The 15,786-nt window shown below is 37.2% G+C and overlaps 1 protein-coding gene across 1 annotated transcript in view; it reads right to left on the bottom strand.

Moving 5' to 3' along the window:
* Positions 1-595: 595 nt before the first annotated feature.
* Positions 596-15,786, bottom strand: part of mora (cysteine and histidine rich domain containing protein) — a 29,088-nt gene continuing 13,897 nt past the window's right edge. Inside the window, exons 5-7 of the mRNA XM_081732354.1 lie at positions 14,700-14,873; positions 7,004-7,195; positions 596-1,453 (exon numbers count right to left, since the gene is read on the bottom strand). Of these exons, the coding sequence (XP_081588480.1) occupies positions 1,253-1,453; positions 7,004-7,195; positions 14,700-14,873 (567 nt within the window). The 3' untranslated portion in view covers positions 596-1,252. The remainder of the gene's footprint in view (positions 1,454-7,003; positions 7,196-14,699; positions 14,874-15,786) is intronic.

Raw genomic sequence — 15,786 nt, 5'->3', positions numbered from 1 at the left:
CTGGTGCCAGGGCTTGTAGCAAGTGAAAGCGGTTAAGGTTTCTGCTTCAATCATTTCCGTAAGATCTTCCGAACGGTAGGTTGTGGAATGCTTGCTCTGTTCGTCGACTTCTGTAAGCTTCGCGCAAAAATTCGCTCGCACACGCTCAACCGTTTCTCACTATAGGCTAATCAGTTGATTTCCCTTTTTCAGAGGCATCCTAAAGCTGTAAACTGTGCATACCACTGCCGAATGGACTTGGTAGTTGGTAGATCTTCGTTGAACTTCGTTCGGAAGTGTCGCTGCACTGTTAGGACAGATTGATATGAATAAAACTGGAGCACAACGTAAGCTTTCTCTGCGTCTATCGCCATCTTGAATAAATGCTCAATGCTCCGCTCTCATGGAATAAATCAGAAGCGAACCTGCAACACCAAAAACTTTTTGAGCTTTTCAATACGTCTGCAGTCTTCTGACAGCACACAGTAAATTTATGAAATAAGGTCAATCATTTATAATAACCCGGCATGTGTAGTTAATAATAGTAATAGTTATTGACAGTGATATTCAATTTAAAAACATTTCGTTGAAGAAATCCCAAAGAAAGAAACAATCATTTAGGCAACATTAGTTTATTTAACTCTCTATTTTTCTTGTTTTATGATGTGAATAAACTGAGTTTTTCTACAATATAAAATAAACTATAATCCAGGATCACTGCTCTTCTTGGAAGTAACTCAATGTATAAATATATATACTTCACTACATTTCATCTTTGAAGTATAGGAAATTTGAGTTTCATATTGATGTTTAACTTGTGCATATACTATGACGGTGATTATGATGATGATGATGATGATTATCCTTGAAAATATGGTTAAGTAGTACTCCAGTTTGTTGCTTTTTTTAAATTAATACGAAAACCAAAACATCCAGAGAGAAAGATATGGCCAACACATCAACAACTCAATTCAGCGATAAGCCTATATCTCACAAAACGATTTCCCTAAATAGTTCTGTTAAAAAAAAGATAAAACAAGATCGCAGACGATTTTAAAACAAACGCAAGTAAACAACTGCTAACCCGATGAAAAAAAAAAAACTTCATAAAGTAACCAATATGAAGAGTTCGATGTTTCGTTGATGCTGTGGGCAATGTGATCGGAGCTTAGAATACCAGCTTCTGATGCAGCACCGTTTAATGAGGGGAGAAGGGCAAGATTCGTAGATGGAAATTAGAATAATTAAACATTATTATTATTATTCATATGCCTTATAGATCACTTAAATCGACGGCGTCCACATCAGGTACTAAGGAATCCTCTACCGACATAGCTGGAGCTGTCTGTTCTTTGGGCGCCTGTTGTGGCCGGGGAAAGTCGAGTTTAGTCCAGGATCCCGGTTCCGCCTTCCGAAGTTTTATCTCCACTTTGGTACCCATCATACTAGCTGAGCTTCGGGAAACATCTACTACCTGTTAAAACAACAACACAAAACGTTGGAAAGATAACTCAAAATGTTGAACAGTCTGTCAAATAAATGCTAGAAATTTTTCAACATATATATATATATATATAAAAGTGACTTTGTGACTTGATAACTCTTGAACCACACGACCGATCTCGATCAAATTTACATAGACAAGGTGTCTCCTAAAATTCCAAAACGAAATTTCCTGACTTTTTCGTGACCTTTTCTTTTCCAAACCATAAAATTTAGTAACATTCTCAAGAGTGAATTTGGGTGCGAATTAGGCCGAATTTTCATGCATGCGACAGATGCGTGCTTTGGTAGCATCTAAAGCTTACCATAGACATTTTTGGTGGTAAATTTTGACGTCTTATAGAACAAAATTTTCACATCTATACTTATATTTGTACAGATAAAAAAAATTCGTGACCTAAAATCTAAATTTCGTGACTTTTTCCTTACTTTCATGACCATTTTCTGATTTCGTGATTTTTCATGACTTTCGTGACTTTCATGAGGTTCGGGCCTGAGATGGTTTTAATCATTTTACTTTGAAGGTGCAACTTACGGAAGTTGAGTTGAGTTGATTTTGAGTTTAACGTCCCTTTCAGCAGCGAGGCTATATGAGACGGAACCTACTGATTAACGTGGAATCCCAACCATATAAGCTCCCGCCGGGAACCGAACCCGGGTCTCCCACGCCAAAGGCGTGTACGCTAACCGCTTAGCCACGAAGGACCTTGCGGTTCAACTTAAGGGAGGAGGATATCTATAAAAATTATCGAAAATGGCCGATGTTAGTGTCGAATCCATAGGTTTCAGGATCGCTTGGATAAACAGTGACACTTCCGATACCGTTTAAATCCAAATTCAGCCCCGCAAATTGGGGGAGAGGAAAGAGAACCCCTTGCTTCTCACACGGCCAATTTAAGTGGCAATGTTTCGAGTTGGAAATCCCGAAAATTTATCTGTTCTGGTTGAGGAATGGAAGGCAAAAATCATCATCTATCACAGAGCATTTCAGTAATAGCAAAAGGTTACTGACTAAGGAACATATTACTAATTTTCCTTATTTTAACCCAGCGAAGTAGGTGACTGTCGTTAGTAAAATATAAAATACTGGTTCAATCATCCAAACTTATTTTTGTTACCTTCAAAATAGGCTCTACTGCAATTAATACATAGCAAAGCGTTATACCACTATTTTCCTTTTTCAAAAACCCTATAATTAAAGCTTCCAAAAATCCCAGAGATTGGAACTCTTCTATCTTGATTCTATTTCGACGCGTCATGATTGTTCTCCACATTATATTCTGGATGTGACTTCTCTGACTTTATTTGTATAGAAGCAAACTTTCTTTTAATTCTAGGATTCGTTCTTTCAAATACTCGCATTGTTACTTATTAAGATGTAAAACAGAAACGGAAGACATATCTTATAATCAATCAAACAATCGACTGAAGCGGAGAGGAAGTTAAGTTTTCAATACTAATAACTAATTTTAGACTTCCAAACAATGCTATGCATAAGTGTCGAAAAGTCCTGTAGAGTGGCTATGTCCGTCTGTCCGTCCATTGACAGGCATCAGAACTAAAACGGTACGAGATATCGGGACGCGTAATTTTGGAATTGATTCAATACTCCAAGAGAAGGTTCCATTTCCTCCAGTAACCCTTTATTCAAACCAGAAGTGTTACAAATTTGTCATTTTCGGTTTCAACATTGATCGCCACAGAACAGAAACGGTAATAGATAATGAATGATAAGAGTTTTTCTTAGAACAGATTCACTGCCTCAAGAAAAGATTCCACCTCCATCCTTACTCTGAAGTTATCCTATAGAATATTTTACAAATCGTCGGTGCGCCTCGAAGAACCGCTGTGTTAAAACCACAACGTTTCAGGAGAAGCAAAAAACATTCCGAACTCTTAAAATTTTGCCAAATACACGGAAACGCTTGAAAAATATAAAAAAATTAGTTCTGCTTGTATTATGTACATTGTTATAGCCTGCTTCAACAGCATTATATTACTACTTTTGTGTTTACGTAGCACATTTGGCGTTTTCATAAGCACATAGAGGATTTGTATACATTAATCAATGGGTACGTGATGAAAACCAGAAACCTTTAGTTCCAATCTATAATTTTTCATTGTTGTGGGGAAACAATTGAATATTAACTTATGACATTATAAGGGACGCTCCCTGACGTCCTTCTGGTTTATTTGCACGACATAACTCATTTTCGACAAAGATGTCACATATCGGTTCTTCGAGGAGCAGCGACGAAATGCAGAATCGTCTCAAAACGAACTTGTATATTATTCGTTAAAAAGATGAAGATGGAATATTTCGCTTTAACGCCTTACGATTATGCCCTTTAGGCTAAGTATATGATTACTGGTGGAATGAGAACGTAGGAAAAATGGGAGTACCAGAGAAAATTCAGGAACATAGTGCTGTGCACCACAGGTAAGCCACGCTGAGCCAGAGTGCTCCACTGTATTAGTTGTAATTGCAGGGCTCATAGGGTCTGGTCCCTTGTAAATTGTTGAAAAGTGACCAAAAGCACACAAAAAAGTGACCAAAAGCACACGAAAAAGTGACCAAAATCTCATCATGGCCCTTTTTTTCTTTGTCAATTTCTCCATCACCTCTCTCTTTGTTTCTTGTTTCGTTTCATCTTTTCTTCTTTACTTCTTTTTGAGCTTCCTCCTTTCTTAGGTTTTCTAAGTATGCTTTGTAGTTACGGTAAGCAGACTTAGCAGAAGTAAGAAGCTTCTGAGTAAGTAGAACCAGTTCAGGCCTATTTCCGAATTTCTTCATCCCAGACATTATATTTAACTTAGCATTGAGAGTTGTCAAAACCATGAAATATTCAAATTCATCACCTACTCTTAAGAAGAACATGCAAGAAGCATGACACAAGACAAATATGATGAACCACAAAAACACACACAACATTGAGCGGAGTGTTAACTATTACGAGAGAAATCTAAAAGACTATTATGATAGAGGAAAGAATGGACACAGAAGGGTTCTCAACCCCACCTTAAGAGCTTAAGCATCCACCAACCATCCACTATGCTTCAGAAAGAATAAAAGCTGAAGTGAGAATAAAGATGACTGTTCCAAATGTTGCAGCAAGTACTGAGGTTTTCAGAAGAGTAATGAGTAACAAGTTTCTGCCTTTTTCCATTTATTTTTATATTTTTCTTAGAAAACTACAAATACAAAACATAAATCACACGAAAAAAGTCACTTTACCTCCCAAACAAAGTAACTTTCAGTAACAGATTGAAAAAAAAAAAGTAACTTTTAGTGAACAACTTGAAAAAAAAAAGTGACTCGCTATGAGCCCTGTAATTGTCCCAGTGTAACTTTTAAGAAACTGTCGCTGCAAGTTCTTCTCACCTTCCTATCAATGTCGAAAGAAGAAAAAATGAAATGAAATCTTTGAATTTTACGTCCCACGGTTATGACAGTTAGGCTAAAGGAGACGGTAATGATGAGTAATGAATGAAATGGTGGAATGAAGAATGTGGGAGGAAACGGGAGAACCCCGAGAAAACCCACGAGCACGGTGTTTGTCCACCACAAAGTTCACTTGGCGGGGGCTGGGATCGAACCCGAGACCCCAAGCACCAGAGGTGAACGCTCTACCACTGAGCCACCGCGGCCCCAATGTCGAAAGAAGAAAATAGCAGTTTTTCTTAAAAAAATTCTATGACTAATATTTGTTGTTTATTAAAAAAAAAATCACTTAAATATTTATATACACACAAAAATGAAATTCTGTAGTTTTTACAGGCAAACAATTTCAAGAATAAAATAAATTCAGATATACATCTGTAAGAGGTATTGAAAAGGGGCCCAGTACGGATCGAAATTTTCACATGGATTAACAGATAACCTTTGTAAGATACACAAGTTATTTATAATTTCTATAAATATATATCTTTATCTACAGTTTGATGTTACGTGCTCCGCCTTATATACATATATCTTGATCCATCTTTTTCTTTCATATTTAGAAATAGAAAAATCGAATTTTTACATATCTAATTTCAATGGTGAAAATTCAGCATATAGAAAAAAAGAACACGAAATTTAAATGAAAACACAAATAAAATTGAAGAGTGTTTATATATATAACAACAGTATATTTTGCTCTGAAAGTCAGACGCTTGATTATGAGACACATGATGTCTCACTTGGCAATAAAAAGAAAAAACAAGGATGCGGCCGGAAAGTTTCATGTGTTCTACGAATTACACTCATTATGATTAAATATAAACTAATTATTTGCTGAGCAAAACTATATATTTTTGTTAAAATTCAACACGTGTTACAGTTTCGTCAACTAACTCTTTGGCTTCATCAGACACTATGTGATACAGGATAACTGTACAATCGTATACACATACAACAGCAGCTAAGATATCTTTCTTCTCTTGATTGATTACAAACATACAAATCCAGGAGGCAGTAATTATTGTTAACTATTATTTGTATCAATAGTATCAAGGCTTGCTGATGAACAAAGAAGAAAAAATGCCTGACAATTACTTTATCTTGCTCGAAGCTAACCACAATAATTAGAGGGCTCATAGTGATCTGGTCTCTTATAAAAATAGTTGAAAAGTGACCAAAAACACACGAAAAAGTGACCAAAAGCACAGGAAAAAGTGACCAAAATCTCATCATGTCCCTTTTTACTTTTGTCAATTTCTCCATCACCTCTCTCTTTGTTTGTTTCATTTCATCTTTTCTTCTTTACTTCTTCTTTTTGAGCTTCCTTCTTTCTTAGGTTTTCAAAGTATGCTTTGTAGTTACGAGCAGATGTAAGAAGCTCCTGAATAAGTGGAACCAGTTCTGGCCTATTTCCGAATTTCTTCATCCCAGACATTATATTTAACTTAGCACTGAGAGTTCTCAAAGCCATGAAATATTCAAATTCATCACCTACTCTTAAGAAGAACATACAAGACGCATAACATACGACGAACATGATGAACCACACAAACACACACACAACGTTGAGCGGAGCGTTAACTATTACGAGAGAAAACTAAAAGAACTATTATGATAGAAGAAAGAATAGACACAGAAGGATTCTCAATCCCACCTTGAGAGCTTAAGCATCCACCGACCATCCACTAAGCTTTAGAGAGAATAAAAACTTAAGTAAGAATAAAGCTGACTGTTTCACATGTGGCAGCAAGTATTGAAGCTTTCAGAAAAGTAATGAGTAACAAGTTTCTGCCTTTTTTCTTTTATTTTTATAATATTTTTCTTAGAAAACTGCCAATGCAAAACATAAATCACACAAAAAAGTCACTTTACCTCCCAAAAAAGTAACTTTTAGTGACAAATTTGAAAAAAAGTAACTTTTAGCGACCAACTTGAAAGAAGTAACTTTTAGTTAAAAAAAAAAAAAGTGACTCGCTATGAGCCCTGCAATAGCAGAGAAAATCCAGCCTTAAAGTTAAATTCATCACTCAGATATGAATATAATAGTAAATTTTAACCTTTTCGTTTTGTTTTACTTACCCCACGAAGTTCCAGATCCAGCTGAAAGGTGGCGTTTTCTTCAGGGAAATAGATGTTTACTTTAAGGCGAATAGGGTTGACTTCGATGGATGATTTATTAGGATCATATTTTTTGGCATAGACGGCTACAACAACAAATTGCGCAGTTTGGTGCCAATCATATCTGCAATTCAACCTTGTTTGGGCAGTTGTCTGGAAGAAAGAGGTACAGAAAAGATAAATATACATACCACAAAAGCAATACGAATATTTACTTATTGTAAATTTGTACGTATCCACTTTCAATAAAATATTAATACACTTTTGTTTTTAACAATATAACACACCGGACAATTTATAATTTGCTTCGGAGTTTCAGAATTCGCCAGCGACGGTACGAAAAGAAATTTGTGGGTGTAGTAGTGGGTTTCCCTATGCGGAAAATATAGTATTTCATATATTTCAGGAAATCTTTAATGTAAGTATCTATTGGATTTATTTAATGTTTAATAAGTGTGTTCCATGCATTTCCCTTAATTCTTGTTCTGAGTAGCAATTAAAGCTTTTTTTTTTCTTTCGTCGAAATTTTGACAGTCCAAATCCGAAAATAATTTGATGATACGTATCCTGTGTACTAAGCAAGTCAAGGTTCTCTATATGTGTTAAATCTGGTCTAGATCGGATGAGTACGGACCCTTATCAATTTAAAAGAAACATCTGAAAGTTCAAATTACTCGATTAATATGGCAGCTGGACCACCTTTCGCTCACAGAACCCTTCTGATACGACGGGGCATGTAGTCAAAGATGTCGTGAAAGCCCCATCGTGGCTAAGCGGTTAGCGAACACGCCTTTGACGTGGGAGACCCAGGTTCGAATCCCGGCGGGAGCTCATGTAGTTCCGACTCGATGTTAAAATGTAGAGCTAGGTCTCATATAACCTCGCTGCTGAAAGGGATGCTACAATCAACCAAATCAAATCAATATATAGGTCGTGATTGGTAGCAAGTAGAGTATTACATGATTCCGCTTGCAGTTGATCACTTACTTTCGTGAGAGAGGATAGAGGCGAAAATCTACACCGATTCGTGTCTCTAAAACGGACCACACGTTCAATTATATTCAGGATCGGAGATAACGCCGGCCAGAGGAGGTGTTAAACTTTACCCCGATGTTCCTCAAACCACGCCAAACAGCTTCAACTGTGTGAATGGGCGTATTATCATCCTGGGATATGACGTTACTGTTCATCTAGACCATAGGATGCACATAGTCCCTTAAAATGGCGACACAATCACTGACAGTGCCGCGGCCGGTATATATGAACATAGGACCCACTGAAAATTAGGACATTATGGACCACAGTATAGAGCCGCTGGTATGTTTTATGGTTGGACGGAGATACTGCGAATCTTTCAGCGTCTGTCATATAAATACCGTATGTGGTTTAAGATAAGATGGATAATGACTCATCCGACTATATAACACATTTTAAATTATCAGCGGTCCATATATCATGTTCACAGCTCCATTTGCATCGAAAGTGTTATGGTCTCTTAGCGGCTTCGTCCGTGCATCCGACCCTGTATGTTCTTGTTATGTAACTCGCAGCGGACTATGATTATCATTGAGGGTTTCCGACCATTGCTACTCTTCGCCGTGAGTTCTATGAGTTCTCAGAAATTGGAATCTGTGAGAAACAATGGGTAAGGTTAATTTGTGGACATCGTCTCAGCTTCTTCTAGCCTAGACAAAGATTGGAACATATCTGAAACACACAGGGGCTGACGGATAGATAAATTATTTAGAGATCTTTAATTTAAAATTACACGATAAACTTCTGACTTCTTTTTATGAAGAATGGGGCTACTTAAGTACGGTGTGAATTTCTTTTTATCATTTTTTCCTTCTCAAGTTCTTTTAGAACTTGCACCATAACTTTTTTTCTTTTCCTCAGATAAAGGTCCTAATCTCATTTTCGAACTTTTTATTTCCCTGAATTTCAATATGATGTTTAACCTTATTGTTTACTTCCGGTATATCAAAAAAAATCTATTTACGTTCCTCTAAAATACAAGTCCCCTTTAGGTTCTTGGGGATTGTTTATTACAGCAATATGGCATGCTTCGGCATCCCGCTGTTCATCAAAATATTTTGGTTTGTCGAAAACAAAAACAAAATAACTTCGACTCCCAAAAGTCCATCATACCAAGTAAAATGAAGTCTTATTCTGACTTTTCTTAACAAGTTCTTCCTACTAAAAATATCCTCCAAGATAATCTCTCCAAATGATGAATTTCTGCCTGATGCTGGGTCCGAAGAAATTAATTTTTCCGTGAATTTCTCCAACAGCTTTAACTTTTCTTCAGGCGAACAGTATATTTAAGTTGCAAAGAAAAATCTCGTCACTTTTTGTCTGCCAGTCTCTAGCATTAATTTCAGAAACAATACGGGAGGAAGCTGCCCCATCGAGATACATTTGATAATTCAAACCATAAACTTTGCTATTTATGAGAACTTCAACATTGGGATATATTAGTGAAGTAAGAGGACATATGTATCTCTTCTTGTTGAATTAAAACTTAATTACTCAAACGGGTTCTAATTTACATTTCCTGGTTGAGCATTTGTTCCTTTCTCAGGGTATCTAGTTACGTAATCCTGGTCACTCTGGCAAATGAAACAAAGGCCTTTACTATTTCTTTTGTCCTGCTTTAAACTGTTGGTTTATTTACTTTCTTTTGGACGACGTTCGACTAATCCCCGAAATAAGGACCTGGGTCAAGTGCTTTCAGTAAAAGTCCTCCCCGTATCTCCTCACGACGGCTTACATTGCTATTTGTATTTCGACTTGACCGAAGAACTACTTTTTCCTCCATCAGCTCACTTTGATGGATCATATTTCAGTTTTGATAGAAATTTCTCAGACACTTCAACAGAAAATAACTCCGGTTGCTTTAATGTATTGAATTGCTTACTGTAAAGATTGTCCCTGTACGCCGAAAAACTGTGTTCTAGCACAAACTTGACTTTGTCTGCTTCTAACAATGTAGTTCTTTGTATCCGAAACACAATGTTCAATTTCTCACGATACGTTGGAAAGGGTTCGTCTTCTAAGTGAAAGGAATTTTCTAGCTTTCTTCTGAACTCGTCCTCATAGTTAATACTATAGAAGGTACACAGAAACTGATCTCTGAAATTTGCAAAGCTTTCGAGCAGTCTATAATGCCTGTAAAAGTGTCTCACATCATCTCTAAGAAGAAATGATAAAACTTGAGATAGTAACTGTTTTTATTGGTGGGATCTTACTTTTATTTTTTAGATCCCTGGTGGGATCTTGATAGAATTCCAGGTTCTTCAGTAACTTCTACCGCAGAAATATTCGATTGGAAATGCTGTAAGTAATAGGTTCAATCTTAAATTTATCAAAAATTTGACCAATATTTGAATCCAGACTTGAATTTCCTGATGCATTTTCTCTCGCAAGTTTTTTATGTATTGAATGTAAAAAAGGACCAATGTTTTCCATCTCTCAATTTCATAAATTATTAGCTCAAATTTCGGACAGACGTTCCCAAAAATATATGTACGGTACTCACTCTTAATTCTAGAGGTATTACTAAAGGTACCTATATTTATTGGAGTAAAATCCATTACCTTCCTCTTATTCTTTTAATGAAACAATAGCAGCGAATTTTTTATATACTAAAATATACAACAGATACGTTAAATGTATATTTGATGAGTCCCCCTTTTTCTTTATTATTTGAGTTTTGTAGGTTACCCACACGACCGAACCAAGAACCTTTAATTCTTTGTTTCTTTCCCTGCTTACAGTACAGGAGAAGTATTACTCCGCCCAATGCCCTCAATCAGGCGAGAATAGCTACAACTTTCAAATCTCAGCGAGACCTATCTCATTCAAACGGCCTGTCTACTCCCTCTTGCTTTCAGCGCATATTACCAGGGGCAAGAAACTCACTACTCTGCCCAATGTATTCAATCGGGCTAGAATAGTTACAATGTTCAAATCTCGGAGAAATTATCTCATTCAAACGAGATCACTTATTTGGGCGTTTGCACTATTCCCCAGCTTATAATACAGGGGAGACAAGAACAAACCCACGTTCAATAAGATACAGGGGAGACAAGACTTCATTTTACCGGCCTTAGCAGAAGAGCCCTTTAGACTATCGTTCGAGCGCTTTTATATCCTCGCGAAGCGACGGCGTGAGAAGTTCTACTTAAAAAAAAGAAATCTCTTGCTTTCCACAATATATATATATATATATATATATATGGGACTGGACTCATAAGGCGACACATGCCAGAGATTGCACAGAAATATACAAGAACATACAAAAACCATGCCCAATATTGTAACGACTTTCGTTACACTCGAATGGCCTGTTTGTTTTGCAATGTACAAACAGCTTTTCGAATTTTTTTTTTTTTTAATACCACTCTCCTATTGTCTGTCAGTGGCTATGCATAATACTCGATATAAAGCGCATGTTATAAACAATTACGAAAAATCAAGTTAACCTAATTTCAAAATATGAAATGCTTTCTGCTTTCCTAGAAACTTATTGCTATTACTGTCTTCTACCAGGGAAACACAAAACCGTGAATATCATAACCCAGAGGAGACGTTAAAATTGCTGGTCATGCTCCGTAAACCATGCTAAGACTTCTAGCCGTGTCACAAACCAAATTATCTTGATATATGTCATCTGAAGCAGAAAATACCAAAATTTGCTCTTATACTTGGAAGTTAACATTCCATATGAGAGCACAATGGGCTCTAAAGCAAGCCACGGTATCACCGCCCAATGGCATGAGAACAACATCCAGGCTTCACGGTTGACAGAAGACAATCTGGAGCAACATTGCCACACGTACAATCTTGTTCAAAAAATTCTTCTGTCTTTTAAAAGTCCTGCTCCTATCAATAAGTGGAAACAAATGTGAATCATGTTTACACTTTTTTTTTTATTTCAACTCAAAATACTGTGTTGCTCAACGTACGGTTGTGAAGCTACGTTTTAAACAGAAGCGGGTTGCCAAGACTGTACAGACGTCCTGTTGTGAAACTGAAAGCCATTGACCACATAACGTGTTTCCATTGCTTGGCAGTGTACATCATATGATCCTTGCACAATCAGAATCGTTTGAAACATCCATTGGAGACATCAAGGGTTTAACTATATCAGCTCTGCCATGAGTAGCCATTTTATGGAGTTTACTGTGCATTATTTTCGTAGAAATTGGGGTCCATTGGTAACAACCGATTTCTGCCATAATTTACGTGAGTGGCAGTTTTCTTTTTACTTGCCACAATTCGTGAAGACAGTGACTTTTGATACTCCACAACACTTGCCATTTTTGTCACAACCTGGCGCGAAAAATCTGTCCCCGTTGAACGTCTGTCAAGTCTGCCATTTAAGCACTCACAGATGAACTGAATACTTATAACAGGTGAGCAAGTCCACGCCATACATAGACAGCAAACAAAATCTTATCTCCAATAGCATCACGTGTTGCACAATGAAGCTCGAAACTTACATGTTATTTGCAATATTGCTCATATTACTCTGTGCAATCCCTGTATATTGTTTTTAAAAACTGCTTTGTCCGCGGGACAGAATTTCATTAATTTACTTGTATTTATCGCTAATTTATTTATCTACTTACTTATGTTTCTTGTAATATCATTAGAAAGATCTCACAAAGATTTGAAGCGTTGTACATCTTGTAACGAAACTGGAAATGGAGATTTGTAATTTTACATATATAAGGTCCTATAATATCATCAGAATGGTGTCATGAAGTCTTGAAGCGTTGTACATTTTGAAACGAAACTGGAAATGGAGATTTGTAATTTTACATATATAAGATCCTATAATATCAGAAAGGTGTCATGAAGTCTTGAAGCGTTGTACATCTTGTAACGAAACTGGAAATGGAATTTGTAATTTTACATATATAAGATCCTATAATATCATCACAAAGGTGTCATGAAGTCTTGAAGCGTTGTACATCTTAGAACGAAACTGGAAATGGAATTTGTAATTTTACATATATAAGATCCTATAGTATCATCAAAAAGGTATCATGAAGTCTTGAAGCGTTCTATATCTTGAAACGAAACTGAAAATGGAGACTTCTAATTTTATATATCTACTAATTTACGTTTCTTCTAGTATCATTAAAAAAGGTCTCATAAAATTTTGAAACGTTCAGTATCTTGTAATGAATCTGGGAATGAAGACAGCTAAAACCATCTAATATATTGTTACAGGCCTCTCGCGCAATATTAAAAATAAGAAATGCATTCAAGTTATAACACCTTCATTTTTTTAGGACTGAGATAGAAATATGATGTTTGTTTTATAATACGCGAGCACTCATTGTCAATGTGTGACAGAGATGGCAACACCGTATGGCACACATAACTCTAGCAGTAGCGCTGAGAGTGATGACTGGTTTTGATACTATACCTCGTTTTCACTCTTGTGTTGTGTGACACCAAATTCATCGCCAGTTGAGCGAGACATGTGATGCTGGTGTCATGAATGTGTCTAATGTACGTTCGTGGGTACGACAGTTCAAAGAGAGCAGAACGTCATGTGACAACAAACCAAAACAATCTCAGCTTCGCACAAACCGGTCTCACGACATGATCGAACGAGTGGAGAGAGTTGTCTTGGAGGATTGCCGAATGAGTGTGGAACATATCATCTCCAAAGTTGGCATTTCTGTGGGATCTGTACACACTGTCGTCAGACCGGCTTGTGTCAGGCCGAGATTGCCTTGGTTTGTTGCCACACGACGTTCTGCTTTCTTTGAACTGTTGCACACATGTTTCACTCAACTGGCGATGAAGTTCAAGCGGTGTCACACTACGCAAATTGGGAAAACGAATGATTACACGCTGTTCTTGTAATGAAAGTGTTGCTATTTTACGAGGATCATAAGTATCAAAAACAGTCATCACTCTCACCGATGCCGTAAAGTGTTGCCATCTCTGTCACGCATTAATAACGAGTTCTCGCGTATTTTAAAACAAACAGCACGTTCCTATCTGTTACCAGCTTTGAGGGGGGGGGGGAGGATTGGAGGTATTATAATTTGAATGCACCTCGTAAAAGAAACCTTCTCATATGTATGTTTATTGAATTCTAAATATTAAAACACTAACAAATTTCCGTTCTTCAATTTTACTCTGATTACTTTACGATCATTTTAAACTGTTTCTTACACCCACCTCTTTTGAAAAAGAAAAAAAACTGCTATAACATTTGTAAAAAAAATGAAATCTTTAAGTTTTACGTCCCATGATTACGCTGGTTAGGCTAAAGGAGACGGTGATGATGAGAAAAAAAATGAAATGGTGGAATGAAGAAAGTGGGAGGAAACGCGAAAACCTCGAGAAAACCCACGAGCACGGTGTTTGTCCACCACAAAGTCCACACGGCGCGAGCTGGGATCGAATCAGGGACCCCAAGCACCGGAGGTGAACGCTCTACCACTGAGCCACCGCGCCCCCCCCCCCCCTCAAAACATTTGAGTATATAATTCTGTTTTTATCTTATCTCAAACGAAAATATAACGCTCACATTTTTATTCCTGTTAATTTCGACTATACGATCAAAACTTACTGACTGCAAATACCTAGTGAAATGCTATAACTCTTCTTCCCTATTCAGCCGTCATACCTTTGGCTTTTCCCATTGATGCCTTCCTATCTCACATCCTTCTTGCTCCAAAAACGCATTGAAATCAGTTGTTCTTCGTTGGCAACACGTCCAGTACTTCAGGCCCTCGTGAAATACAGGATAACCTGGATGATGTTTGCAAGACGTGTCGTTGGAGTGTTCTCCTTCGTATGTCTACAATAAAATACACAATGTACGTCTTATTAAAACGCAAATGCGAATAATAATAATAATAATAAATATATTCAGACGATCTTTATCAGTAAACGTCGAAAAATTTAAAGTGATGAGAATATCCCATGGAAACAGGTCCTTTCGAGTCACAGTAGAACACAGAGAACTTGAAGAGGTCGATAATTTCAAGTATTTTCACGAATGACACTGCACCAAAGAGATCAGGTCAAGAACTTCCGTAGCCAAAGAAGCACTCAACAAGAAAAGGTCACTCTTAACTAGCAGGCTTAATAGTGGACTAAAGAAGTTGATCAAGTGCTATACAAGGGAGGTTCAATAATTATTGTCCCCGACATACGTAAAATACTTGAATTGGGATGGATGATGGGGGATATTGTAGCCTAATGCCTTAGATGCCTATATACTAAATTTCAGAACCATAGCTGCTATATTAATATTCTTTCTTGTCGTTTCAGGTGTGAGAGGTGGCACCTAGCTTGAAAAATGGAGAAAACCGAACAACGAGCTGTCATCAAGTACCCCCAGAAAAAGGGGGTTAAGCCCAAAGGAGATTCATGAGGACATGATCAATGTGTTGGGTGATGGGGCTCCTTCCTACCAGGTGGTAAAGAACTGGTGCCGCGACTTCCGTTGCGACAAGGAAAGCTGTCAACAGGCCCCTGGTGCTGGTCCTCCAACAACAGCATGCACCCCAGAAAACATTGATGCTGTGCATGATACGATTATACCAGACATACGAATCACGATGCAACAGTTAGCAGACACCATGCACATCTCTGTAGGCTTAGTGGAAACCATTGTGCATGAACACTTGGGATTCAGAAAGGTGTTAGCCCGATGGATACCCAAAATGTTATCTCGTGAACATCAGAAAGACAGAATTCGATGTTCA

This window comes from Thermobia domestica, chromosome 1 (genome assembly GCF_964235325.1).
Source record: "Thermobia domestica chromosome 1, izTheDome1.hap1.1, whole genome shotgun sequence".
Taxonomy (NCBI): Eukaryota; Metazoa; Arthropoda; class Insecta; order Zygentoma; family Lepismatidae; genus Thermobia; species Thermobia domestica.
This window is presented reverse-complemented; position numbering and strand designations above follow the sequence as displayed.